Below are 14,136 nucleotides of genomic sequence, written 5' to 3'. Positions count from 1 at the left end.
GTTCTCATTAGTTATCTGTGTTATACACAGTAGGGTATGTGTGTGAATCCCGATCTCCCAGTCCATCCCACCTCGCCCTCCCTGCCTTGATAGCCATGCATCCATTCTCTGCGTCTGTGTCTCTTTCTGCTTCACAAATACATTCATCTGTACCATTTTTCTATATTCCATATATATGCATTAATATATGATATTAGTTTTTCTGACTTAGTCACTCTGTATGACACTCTCTAGGTCCATCCATGTCTCTGCAAATGGCACAATTTTATTCATTTTACCTGCTGGGTAATACTCCACTGTATGTACCAGTGCACTGGTTTTTGGTGGGGAAGAGAGGAGCCGAGTGTGAGGTACATAGGATGCCTCCATGATACAGTGATGTTTTATTTCTTATAGTGGATAGTAGGTGCATATGTGGTCATTTCATAATTATTATTTAAATATCCACTTGTTACATATAATTTTTCTATATGTTTCATAAGAAAAACTTCTTAATTTAATACAGAAATAATATGAGCAAAAGTAACAAAATCCTAGGAATGCAGTTTATAAGAAATGAAAAAAACATAATTTTTAACTGAGATACATAAAAAGAAACATTAATAAATGTGGATTAATACAACATTACTAATAGAAGGACTCATTATTAAAGAGTATCCTTTGTCCTCCAGAGAAGTGAAGAGTGCAACTGAAATTAACATTCTGATGGAAGATTTTGAAGTTTTGTAAAATTATTCCGATATTCCTTCAGAAGAATACATGAGTAGCGATAGTCCAGAAAACTTTGCAAAAGAATGATGGTATTTGGAAAGGACCTGTTCTACTGAATATTAAAATATGTTACATCAGCACAACAGAGAGATACTGTCAGAATAGAAGCTATGACTCAATGAAATAGAACAGAAAGCCAACAACATATGCTGGAATAGAAAATAATTTAATGTGGTAATAAAATGGCATTTTAAATTACTGGGGAAAGTTTTGACTGGTCAATTTATTGTCCTAAGAATATTGTCAGGAACTCTAGTTAGATTTCCACTTTGTACAATACATAAAGTTGATCCCAGATGGATTAAAATGTTAGATTTAAGAAGAAAAAGATGGGAATAAAGCATGAAATAGAAAGAAGAAAACACAGATGACTATTCATCTGGGTTGAGAAGGAAAATTTGCTCTGAGCTGGTATGGAAGGAAAAGCCCAGGTGGGGGTCCCAGCTTGATGCGCCCCCTCAGAATCTGCAGCCCATAGACCTTTCCTTTCCTTTCCTTAGTGAGTAGCACAGGCACCTCTCCATTCAGCATTCTCTTCACCTCTTAAAACTTCTCCCAATTACTGATGAAGCTCCTCCTCCAGGACACCTTTGGTAAATAATTCCTCTCTCCTCAAGAAAGCAAGAGTCATTCAAACACCTCAACCCCCTTCTCCAAAGCATCTGTGCATTTTCTTCCTCTTCTCTTGTCTCACAGAGGGAAGGATGCTCTCTTCCCACCCACCCCTGTCCTGGCATTTTCAGGACCCTACTAACATCAGTTATTTCCTCTCTCTTTCCCATCCTTCTACTTCTTATATCAATTTCAGATTTTTCCTAGTTACCTTGAATCATGCCATAACTTCTCCCGTCTTTGGGAGGAGCAGTACTTTGGTTGCATGTCTCATTTCTGTTCCATCTTGCATTCCCTTCACCTTCATAGCAAAAATAATTACTTGTCTCAACACAGTCCCTCAACTTCCACTCTCTTCTCTACCCGCTAAACGATGGCTTGACGCCGATGTTCTTAAGTTACTCTTGGTCAGCTCACAAATAACTTTGAAGAGACTGCGTCCAATGAGCAAATGTAAGGTTGCTTCTCACTCAGCAGCCACACCGGTCACAGTAACTTCTTGAGCCTCCCACGGCTGCTGCAGTGACAACCCACTTTCTTGGTTTTTTGTTGCCTCTATGAATACAGCTTTCCTGTTTCTAAATTTCTTTGTTTTTCTCCTTGAGGTTGGCGTTGCTTTTTGTCTTAGTCTTATACTTGCTACTTTTGTTCTCTTCTGCTACAAGATCTATTCCCTGCCCCTGGTTTTGGTGTCTAAATATTGCTACTCACCCCCTGCCCTGCTGGTCCTCAGCATTGCTCCACATACTTGTCCAGTGAATTATGACAGAACTGAGCTTGCCAGCTTCCTTGCCAGCTAGGCGTCCTCTAAGGTTTCTTCTTATGACAACCCCCTGATCCATCCTGTTTGTGTAGAACAAAAGAGCTGGGGTCCTCCTTGATACATCTCTTCCCTCCATCACTACCAAATCATACATGCTTAGGCCCCCCCTCCCCTAAATTTCAGACACGCTTGTATTCTCCTCTATACAACCATCACCATGGTCCAAGATACCATCTTTTCTCCCCAAGGTGATTTTTTTCCTTCCACTTTTCCCCCACAAAGCCATCCACCACACTCTGAACATCCACCCTCCCCAAGCTTGTCCTAATAGCTTCTTCTTACCTATAGACCCTAACTTACTTTCCATGTATTATCCTGACTAAATAATATGCCAGACTAGATTTTCTCTACTGATTATAATTCTTCCAACACCTTGTGTGTTTACCTTAAAATCCTAATAATGACTTTGAAAAACTAATTATGAGTGCAATTATTTATTTAATGTAGTTTCCCTTTACAGAATACAAGCTTTATCAAGGATTTAAGTATGTCTTTCTTTGTTATTGGTGTATCTGTAATGTCTATCACCAAGTCCCTTGGTCATTTTAGGTATTGAATAACTATTTGTAGAAAGGATAACTGGATAAGGAAAAGCAATAAGAGATCTGAATACTTAGAAGCTTCTACATACCTAAAAGATTTATAAAGCAAATGAAGAACTGACCAAAATTATTATAACCTATGTAAAAAAGCCTAAGTCCTTAAAAACAGATTATAAGTCATAAGACAATGATAAACAGAAATGAAGAGCCATGCAGGAAAATGAGCACAGGGCGTAGAGAGCATGTTCATGAAAGAATCAATGCAAATAGCCAATTAACTGGAAAAAACAAATCTGCGTTCTCTGGTATTCTAAAAAAGATACGCATGCATACACTTAATCTTTTAAACAGTCATTGTTGACATGGATTAGGAATCGACATATTCTTCTCTTTGGGGAACCCAGAATGGTGCAAACTTTCTGGAAGGCCATCTAGTAATATGTGTCAAAAGCGTTAAAGATAAAATAATCCATCTGTTTTGACCCAATAAATTAATTTCCAAGAATTTATCTAAGGGACATCAGCAGAGTTGCATGCAAATACTTATTTGTAAGAATGCTTATTATAATGTTACTTATAAAGAATTCAAACCAACTTTAATGCCCAATAATGAAGGATTGGTGACTAAAATGGGGCATATCCTGTTCTAAGCAGCCATTAAAATGCATGGCCCCAAAGAGCATCTAAGGATTTTTTTAAATTTTTTAATATAAATTTATTTAATTGGAGGCTAATTACTTTACAATATTGTATTGGTTTTGCCATACATTGACATGAATCCACCATAGGATTTTTTTTTTTTAACTGTAATTTGCTTAGCTATAAAAGAAGGTCATAACACAATATGCAAGGTAGGAGTTTAATTTTTAAAAATAAAATATGTATATGCAGAGACATAAAATTACTAGAAAAAATATCTACAGTTACAGGGATTAGAATGATTTTGTTCTTTTTTAAAAACCTTTTTTGTAGATTCTTAATATTCAACAAATTCTGTGTATCACGTCTGTAATGAGAAAAACTAAATATATTTTAATTTAACAATAGGGAACTGATTGCAACATATGGCCGTGGCTATATCTGGAGAGGCATAGCATGATGATTAAGAGTATATGCTTTGAAGCTCACAGACAGGTGTTCAGTTCCCTCTTTACAACTTAAGAGCTGTATGACCTTGAGCAAGTTATTTAATTCTCTCAGCCTCAGTTCCCTTATCAGCACAAAGGAGATGATATACACTGGGCAGAGCTGTTCTGTGGCTTAAATGAAATAAGGTATGTAAAAGTCTGATCAAAGAGTAAGTGCTTAGTAAAAAAAAAAATACCTGCTTTTATAATGCCAAAATATAAATAGATTCCATAATGATTTACATGAATTCATGATGCTCTAGGGAGTTATAATGGCAGGTTTGGGGAATCATTATTTTATGGTTCAGCATCTTCCAGGCTGTCATAATGGTGGAATTCAGCAGGAGGATGCTGGCAGGAAGACTTTTCTGGGTACAGAAACTGCCCAGGAAAGGTTTTGATTTAGGGCAAAATGCTGGCAAAGGTCATTGACTCACCTATGAGTCCAGCCAGCAAATGGTTATCATGCATCTACCACATGGCAGGCGTCGGAGACTCAGCAGGGAGACAAATAAGCTGCATTCCTGGAGCCTTCTAATTAGATGGCGGTTTCAAGGCACATGGTTCCTGGTGGATTCAGGGATAGGAAACTATGGAAGCGCTTCCTGCAGTTGGAGAAACCTTGACAGGTTTAGAAAAATGATAGTGAAGTTCACGTTGCACTCCTCAAATACCGGTCCTAAGCCAGGAATCTCATTCCAGGATCCCACCTGTCCTAAGCCAGCAATTTCATTCCGGGATCCCACCTGTTGGCCGGTCTGGGGCCTGCAGCTGTCCTCTTAATCCTGGTCAGCTTTAGTTCCAGGATAGACTTGCTCAGAGTCTGCAGATGAAAAGCCATTGATTGGCCTTACAGGAAAACAGAAAGTGGTGACCCATGCGTCAGCTCTAACCTTTGCCTGTTTCTAAAAATGAAGGGGATTTTTTTTGGCACACAGATATGCCCATTTGTTTATGGATTATATGTGGCTGTTTTTGTGTTACAAGTACCAAAATGAGTAATTTCAATAGGGACTGTATGACCCACCAAGCCTGCAATATTTATGATCTGATCCTACAGAGTGATTTTGCTGACTCCCATTCTAGGTCATTGAGGCTGGGGAGATGAGATGAAGAGTGACATCAGATTCCTGACCTGTTTCCTTCTGTAGTTCCAGGAGCTGTTCCTCTAGAATCCATCCAAGGGGGGCCCTTTGAGGAGAAGATCTACATCCAGTGGAAACCTCCCAATGAGACCAATGGGGTCATCACACTCTATGAGGTAAGGAGGCCACTTTGGCTGCATCACTTGGTTTTATTCAGTTTACTTCAGCCTGGAGTTGGCAGATAATACTGCACGTAGAAGCTCCATCAAAGGCACAAAGGCGAGTGAGACACAGTGAATTAATACAGAAGGTTTCTGATAGTGCAGTGGGAAGCAAACACAGGACATCAACTGAGCTGTCTTGATAGCCCCGATGACAAAGAAAATTGGGTGTATCGTGCATGGATGGGATTATTCATCTCTTTAGCAAAGGAGTCAAGACCCAAGGAGTCAGATTGTCCTGGCACAGCCAAGCAGACCCAGGCCTGGCAAACTGTCCTCTGGAAAGTTGTAACAGTCACATGATGCTCATGGTACCCATATCAGTCCCTAGGCTTCTGAAAGGATCCCAATGTCATTCTCTAGCTAGGAGTACATCATTCTTGAGCTTTAACATTGCTTTGTGGCCAAGGCGTATTGTATTGCCACCTAGGTGATAGTGTTGAAAGCCCTTCTCCCAGGATTAGCAAGGCCTTCTACCAGAGACAGAATAGAATGTCCTTGGACAAGACAAAATGCAGCCTCCCTGAAAACTTTCAAAATTAGAACAAATGTTAGAAGCTCATTGCAGAGCAAAAGCAAATAAACAGTAAAACTTAAGTAAGGCTGATTTAGCAAAATGCTAATAGTAGGATATGGGCAGGATTGACTCTCTTCCCACCCCTTATATTCTGAGATACCATGAGACTGTGATTCGGGAACAGTAGAAACACACAGCATTGCAGATGGAAGGGCATGGAAGCTGAAGCTCGAAGGATGGAGTCTGTTGCCCTAGTAGCTCTACCTCAGTCTCAAGGGATCCTTGGCAGGTTCTTCCTCTCTTTAAGCCTCAGTTTGCTTATCTGTAAGATTGAGGGGTGGGGGAGCAGTGTTAATTGTTGCTTCAGGGTTTCTCTAAGGAGTCTGAGGTGGGAAAGGTGATAAGCATCCCAGGCTGAAATGCACTATAGGCTCATGGAGGGACTAAAGACTCTGGGTGCTCATGCAAAAGGGTACACCTGTTGAGAGTGAGCCTTAGGAAGAATATCACTGCTGTAAGGGCAGATGAGCTCTGGGGAGGAAAGTCAAAGAGTGTTGATGAAGGAGAAATATTCAGGGTGAATCTGATGGACACAGAAATTATCTGGAGAGACCTGGACAGACCTAAGAGGTCTCTGAAGGAGGAGAAAGCTGTCAGTCATGTACAGGGTGCTGGAGAAAACGCCTTCAGGAAACATCTTATGCCATTCCATTCAGTGTTTCTCAGAAGCAGAGCTCTCTAACATCTCCATCTTGGACCATGGGGTTGGGAGAAGCATCCTTCCTGGGGATGGTGCTGAATGAGAGGGGGTATTCATACTGATGGACCTCGCCTGGGACGCATTCACGACCTTGTCAGGGAAGAGGGCGACTGGACAGTCAACTGAAACAAAGCCCAGTCATTTAAAAGCTGCACAGTGTTCTTTGTAAAGCACAGGCCGCACACTCACATACACATAGATGAGCTAGAGATCTACCACCTGCTCTTTGTAAAGCAAAGGAAAAAGACTCAGGACTTAGAGAGATAAGGTACTTGGTGGTGTTATATAAATAAATGGCTCTCGGTGGCAGATGTTGAAGACTTTTGGAATTCACAGGCCAGTAAAACCTCACATGTTGTGGGGGAACCAACAGAGAGTATTTTACCATGTTTTATTAACATCATTTTACAAAAGACAATTACAAAAATATAGAAAGTACATAATCTCAGAATAAAAGGCAGTCCTTTAAATTGAATAAATTTAACTTTATGGGCAACTCATTATGATCACCTTAGTTTTTTTCTCATTTTGCCTTGAATTGAGGACACTTCTGGCATTAAAAGATCCTGGTTCTTGTACCTGCCTGCCTTTGGAAACACTGGTTGAGGCTATGCTGCAGGTAGAGGCATATCCCTATACAGATTTTTTTTTTTCCTCGGGAGCAATATCCCCCTTGCTCTAATTGGATTATGCACTGGGCTTGGTTACGAAACTCTTGATGATAATTCCACAATGAGAAGAAATAGATGGAGAGAGAACAAAAGAGCAAACGTAACTGTGAGTTAGACACTTTTTGAGCAATAAATCCCCTGAAGGTATTACCCAAGTCAGGTTAGGCTGCTCACTGCTCCACAGCCCGTACTCAAGAGAAAAAACTTGAAAAGAGTTTTCAAGACTCTTTGGGAAAAAAAGTCTTTCAAGACTCTTTGGTTGGAAAGAGAAGGTTGTTTTACTCAGGAGGCTGGTAAACTGGGGGAGAAGGCAGACTCGTGTCCAAAAGCACTTCCCCCTGCAAATTAGGGGGAAAGAGCTCTTAAAGGGGAGTTTCAGGAGTGTGTAGGCAGAAAGAGGAAATTATGTGCAGGAAAACACAGTGATCTCTGATAATCATCTTAGAATTGGTCATGGTTGGTCATGGGGTGGTCTGATTGGCATACTGATTTTTTTTTTCCAATTCTATTCATTCATCTATTCGGCTGTGCTGGGTCTTAGTTGCAGCATGCAGAATCTAGATCCTTGACCAGTGATCAAACCTGGGCCCTGCTGGGAGGACAGAGTCTTAGCCCCTGGCCAAGGAAGTCCCCATGTTAACTGTTTTAAGGACAGTTAATCTTCAGTTCTAGGGTCAGTTTGTTCCCATTTCCTTGAGGCCAGTTCTTGGACGTGCGTCAGGTGGATCAGCTTATGTCATGACTGCAATCTGGTCATCAAATATTAAGTCAACTTCTTCTACCTGGTGAGGGTTTCGGTATCTGAATAATAGTTCAAAGAATGTAGGTCAGAATACTATCTGTTGGCTCTTTGCTTAATGGCTAAACTCTTATTACTTTGCCTTAGTTGACTGCATTCCTTTGTTTCTGCATTTCCTCACTTCTTTGATTAAATTTATTCTTTGGCTACAGTTTTTCTACAGACATGAGCCAGGCAGAGAATATGGGGGGGTCCAGTCTTGGGAAGGCCCCATAGGGTCCTGCTCTGTTACGGAAGTGAGGACTCATGTATCGTACATGGTCAGGAGCTGTAGCACAAAGGTGCACCTGGGTGAGACCAGCGCTGCCTTCTTTGCACTTCTCTGTGAACCCAGTGCCTTGCGAATGTTCAAAGACCAGTTGCTGAGACGTTGGCATTCCTATGAGGGTGCTCTACTAGAAACAGCTGTTGTAAGAAAACTTCATGTAATTTCTTGGCTGCTCCTTGGGCTGTAGTAGAGAACCAGAGCTGCTGCTGTCTGACTTGTTTGAGCATTTCAGGTTACCTTGTGGGAATATGCCAAAGTTCTTGGGTGATGATCTGAAGGGACCTAAGGGATGATGACCTGAAGGGAGGACGTGGGCTAGGCCTTGTATTTTGACCATGAACATGGCTGAGACCATGTGTGTCACAAGCCAGTGAAGCCTCAGAAGGTAAGAATGTTGACTTTGGAGGTCAGGCAGCCTAGATGTAAATCCCAGCTCTGCCACTTCCCTTGCTGTGTAAACTTGGGTACATTAAGTAACTGCTAATTTATACTGCTTAATAAACACAAATATATGTTTAGTACTGTGTTTGGCATTTAGAAATAGCACTGATAAATGTTAACTCAACATTACATAAAAATGAGGCAGTGGAGCCTTGGAGAGGTGAAATGTAAAGACCAAGGGTATACAACCCTTGGGTCCTGAATTCAAGTGCACATGTCTTGCCTCTTTCTCAGTGTGATCCATGGACTGGCAGCATTGGCTCTATCTGGAACCTGGTTAGAAAAACAGCATCTTAGATCGTGCCAGACTTCCTGAATCAGAGTTTTCATTTTAACAAGATTCCTGGGTGATTCATATGGGCATTAAAAAAGTTTGAGAAGCACTACTCTAGACTTCACTATTCTTTAGAAAGTTTCAGGACTTCCTTGGTGGTACAATGGATAAGAATCCGCCTGCCAATGCAAGGGACATGGGTTTTATCCCTGGTTCAGGAGGATTCCACCTGCCATGGAGGAGCTAAGCTTGTGTGCCACAACTACTGAGCCTGTGTGCTGCAACTGCTGAAGTCCATGTGCCTAGAGTCCGTTCTACACAACAGGAGAAGCCACCATGATGAGAAGCCTGCATCCCTCAATGAAGAGTAGGCCCCATTCGCTGGAACTGGAACTAGAGAAAGCCTGCACATGGCAGCGAAGACCGAGTGCAGCCAAATAAATAAATAAAGTTTCAGCAACTGATAAGAGAGGATGTCCTTCTGAGCAGAAAGATGGGATGTCTCCTCCTCTCAGCTCAACCCAGTCCTGCCTCAGACAGTAAGCAGGAGATCCCCATGGGAAATAGATGGGGAAACAGTGGAAACAGTGTCAGACTTTATTTTTGGGGGCTCCAAAATCACTGCAGATGGTGACTGCAGCCATGAAATTAAAAGACGCTTACTCCTTGGAAGGAAAGTTATGACCAACCTAGATAGCATATTCAAAAGCAGAGACATTACTTTGCCAACAAAGGTCCGTCTAGTCAAGGCTATGGTTTTACCTGTGGTCATGTATGGATGTGAGAGTTGGACTGTGAAGAAGGCTGAGCGCCGAAGAATTGATGCTTTTGAACTGTGGTGTTGGAGAAGACTCTTGAGAGTCCTTTGGACTGCAAGGAGATCCAACCAGTCCGTTCTGAAGGAGATCAGCCCTGGGATTTCTTTGGAAGGAATGATGCTAAAGCTGAAACTCCATTACTTTGGCCACCTCATGTGAAGAGTTGACTCATTGGAAAAGACTCTGATGCTGGGAGGGATTGGGGGCAGGAGGAGAAGGGGACGACAGAGGATGAGATGGCTGGATGGCATCACTGACTCGATGGACGTGAGTCTGAGTGAACTCCGGGAGTTGGTGATGGACAGGGAGGCCTGGCGTGCTGCGATTCATGGGGTCACAAAGAATCGGACACGACTGAGCGACTGAACTGAACTGAACTTATTTTTAAAGACATTTATAAAAGAATACGTGTTTATGAGGCAATTTCCAAATTTAATTAGATGAAACCAATTTGATTTTTTTAAATGAGGTTCTGGTTGTAATTTCTAGAGAGAAATCCATAAATTACAAATCACCCTCTCCTGTTCTTAAAAAGTTTGTTTTGTGGCAAAGAAAAATCAGATGACACAAGTGGAAGAGAAATCCAGGATTGTCAGTGCCTTCCTGTGTACAGCCTTGGACTCCAAAAGGCAAAAGCCAAACAAATGAGGGAGTGAAGAAGAGTTGTGACTTTGTAAATAGTGTAAAAATTGTTAATTGCAGCAGGGCTAACTAGTACGTTGTATGTTAAGATTAAATTCCCTTTCCCATGGGTCCATACCACTTCCTGAACCACTTTTCCCTTCCCCCAGGGGGAAAAAAAAAAGGGCTTCCCAGGTGGCCCTAGTGGTAAAGGATCCACCTGCCAATGCTGCAGTACTCAAGAGACGCAAGTGCGATCTCTGGGTTAAAAGATCCCCTGGAGAAGGAAATGGCAGCCCACTGCAGTATTCTTGCCTGGAGAATCCTATGGACAGAGGAGCCTGGCAGGCTACAGTATGGACATGACGGAGTGACTGAGCACATGCATGAGTCCAAGTCTTGGTACATCCTTGGACAGTTCTGCCTTCCAGAATCAGAATGGCTTTGATTATGTCTCATCTGTTCTCTGGGCTTCAGTCCCCTCTTTGTAACATGAAGGTATCATGCTGTTCTAGGGTAAAAGTCAAGAGAAAAATAAATCTACATCAGGCCCACAAAACCAAAGTTTTATACCTCATTTTGTATTTGTTCCACTGTTCAAACTGTGCCTGTGGCCAGAGATTCAAAGCCAAAACAGTCGTGAGGCTCACTTGAAGGACAATAGCCAGGGTGCAAAGGCCCTGTGGTAGAATGACTGGCTTGTTTGAGAAAAGGAAGGAGGTCAGAGTGACTGAACCCTCGTGAGCAGGGTGGACAATGATGAGGCCATGTGGGGAGGGGGTGGGCACGGTCAGATGATGCAGGGTTTCTAGAGTCTGCGCTTTCTCCTGAGAGGAGCAGAACACCAGAGGAGGATTTTTAAGCAGAGAAATGAAGAAATCAGATTTACATTCCTAAAATACCACCTGGCTGTTGTGTGAATAATGGCCCTGGGCACATAAGCATCTCAGGAACACCTGGAAAATCTGCCAGGAGGCAAGGATATTGAACTCATGTATGATACTGCAGTGTTGTTGTCTGGGAAATTGCATGCTGGGCAGGCTACTGTCCATAGGGTTACAAAAGAGACATGACTTAGTGACTCAGCCACAACAATAGATATTGCAATGAGGGCTCAACTATTTATTGGAAGACCCGGCATCCAGGTGGAAGAGGGAAAAACTGTCACATCTGCTTCTTCCTTGCTGCCTTTTTGTGGGCTTGGATGCCTTCCTTTAAGGCAGTAAAGATAAGATAAGGAGTTCTTATCTTGAAGAGCTCCTTGGAGCCCAGACTGTTAGATTCTGGCCTCTAGCCCTAAGGGCTGGGAGCTGAAACGGAAGCTCCAATACTTTGGCCACCTGATGTGAAGAGCTGACTCATTTGAAAAGACCCTGATGCTGGGAAAGATTGAGGGCAGGAGGAGAAGGGGACGAGAGAAGATGAAATGGCTGGATGGCATCACTGACTCAATGGACATGAGTTTGAGCAAGCTCCAGGAGATGGTGAAGGACAGAGAAGCATGGTGCACTGCAGTCCATGGGGTCACAAAGAGTTGGACAGGGCTGAGCGACTGAAAAATAATAGTAATCCCTTGGAAGGAAAGTTATGACCAACCTAGATAGCATATTCAAAAGCAGAGACATTACTTTGCCAACAAAGGTCCGTATAGTCAAGGCTATGGTTTTTCCTGTGGTCATGTATGGATGTGAGAGTTGGACTGGGAAGAAGGCTGAGTGCCGAAGAATTGATGCTTTTGAACTGTGGTGTTGGAGAAGACTCTTGAGAGTCCCTTGGACTTCAAGGAGATCCAACCAGTCCATTCTGAAGGAGATCAGCCCTGGGTGTTCTTTGGAAGGAATGATGCTAAAGCTGAAACTCCATTACTTTGGCCACCTCATGTGAAGAGTTGACTCATTGGAAAAGACTCTGATGCTGGGAGGAATTGGGGGCAGGAGGAGAAGGGGACGACAGAGGATGAGATGGCTGGATGGCATCACTGACTCGATGGACGTGAGTCTGAGTGAACTCTGGGAGTTGGTGATGGACAGGGAGACCTAGCATGCTGCGATCCATGGGGTCGCAAAGAGTCCGACGCGACTGAGCAACTGAACTGAACTGAAGGGCTAGAAGTCCAGTGGCTTCCCTGATGCTACCCCAGAACCATGCAGCAGCCTGATTCTCCAGCAGCCATGCCCTCTCTCCCTGCCCACTGGAGCCAGCCTCGCCTCTACTGCAAGCAGCTTGTATCAGAATACATGGTCCCTGGCCTCAGATCTCAGCAAGGTGACAGAGAGTGCATGGAGAAAGGTCACATCAAAGGCCTCATGTCTACACACCAGCAGATCAGTGTCACCTGGGAGCAGGTCAGACATGCAGTATCTCAGGCCTCAACTCAGACCCACTGAATCAGAGCCTGTGTGTTAACCAGCTGATTCACACACACATATGACATTGGGAGAGGCTCTGGTCTAAGACACTTCCTAAAGTGTCCTAATCTGGATCTGGAGAGCTCTGCTTGACACACACCCACAGTCCTTGGGTGAGTAATGTGGCCACTAAATGAACTGAGAGTTGTGCCTGCTTACAAGGGATCCAAAGAGCTGAGACTTTCACCAGCAATGTGAAAACCATGCTCTTTGCATAGACTCTTCTGGAACCCTGCTTGGGTCTTCCCTTGTGGCTCCTACAGTAAAGAGTGTGTCTGTAGTGTGGGAGACACAGGTTTGATCCCTGTGTCGGGAAGATCCCCTGGAGAAGTACATGGCAACCCACTGCAGTATTCTTGCCTGGAAAATCCCATGGATAGAGGAGTCTGGTGGGCTACAGTTCATGGGATTGCAAAGAGTTGGACACGACTGATGGACATACACATACACAGGGCGTCCCGATCAGTGCCTGTATGTGAAGAGGGCTGGCATGGCCCTTTCCACTCCGACTCTGCTCTTGTGCACGACAGGGCTCCCTGAAAGCAGACCAGGCAACTGCAGACAGGCTCATACAGCCCAAATGTGGTCACAGGGGAAACAGTCCAGCCAAACAGTTGCCTAAAAGCTCCTCAGTAAAATCATTTAGAGGCAAGCTGTTCAGAGTTCACGAAAAACAGTAATCAATACGTGTTTCAATTCAATTAGTTTTTCTCATCTCTGTCAAAAAATAAATATCACACAGTGTGAGGGAATTGGGCCAGAAGATGTTACACTGGCAACTGGGTTAACGATGTGTGAAAATATTTAAAATGCAGACATGTGAAGCTTCCCAGTAAGCCTTTATGTTTAGCAGTCAAAATCACCAAGTTTCTAATTACAGTGTATAAATCTGAGAAGCTTAAACGGAATGAGAGGACCCTAATGAGGCAGGAATGGGTGTCTTGATTATGCTAGCGTTGACTGACATTTATCTTGCAAGCTATTCTAGGCGCCTGGTGTTCAGAGTTAAATAAAACACAGACTTCGCCTCCATAAAACAATGTGGCCTTCCTGTGCCAAAGCCCCTTTGCAAGGTAGGCTAGGTCAGAGGGTCATCGATATTTTTCTGGCATACAGATGGTAGCATTTGCTCTGAACAGAAAGCACAGGCCCCAGGAATCAGCATTCCAAGAAAGCTGGGTGCATGTTCTGAGCTAGAAAGTAGTTCTGAACGGGACTGGGGCAGACACGTGTTGATGGAGACAGGGGCTGCTATATGGATGAGCTCAGAGCAAGCTCTCACAGGTGCCAGGAGGTGCTGGCTTCATGTGAGTGCTCAGACACACCTCTTCCTCCCCTTTGGCTTGGCCACAGTGGCCTCTCAGGGCTCACTCACCCC

The 14,136-nt window shown here is 43.3% G+C and overlaps 1 protein-coding gene across 2 annotated transcripts in view; it reads left to right on the top strand.

Moving 5' to 3' along the window:
* PTPRT (protein tyrosine phosphatase receptor type T) overlaps positions 1–14,136 on the top strand; it is a 1,142,536-nt gene that overhangs the window by 751,236 nt on the left and 377,164 nt on the right. For both annotated transcript variants that reach the window (XM_055545060.1, XM_055545059.1), the window contains exon 9: positions 5,027–5,136. In XM_055545060.1, the coding sequence (XP_055401035.1) occupies positions 5,027–5,136 (110 nt within the window). The remainder of the gene's footprint in view (positions 1–5,026; positions 5,137–14,136) is intronic.

Source organism: Bubalus kerabau, chromosome 13 (genome assembly GCF_029407905.1).
Source record: "Bubalus kerabau isolate K-KA32 ecotype Philippines breed swamp buffalo chromosome 13, PCC_UOA_SB_1v2, whole genome shotgun sequence".
Classification (NCBI taxonomy): domain Eukaryota; kingdom Metazoa; phylum Chordata; class Mammalia; order Artiodactyla; family Bovidae; genus Bubalus; species Bubalus kerabau.
Note: the sequence above shows the minus strand (reverse complement) of the source record. Positions and strands in the feature narration are given on the sequence as shown.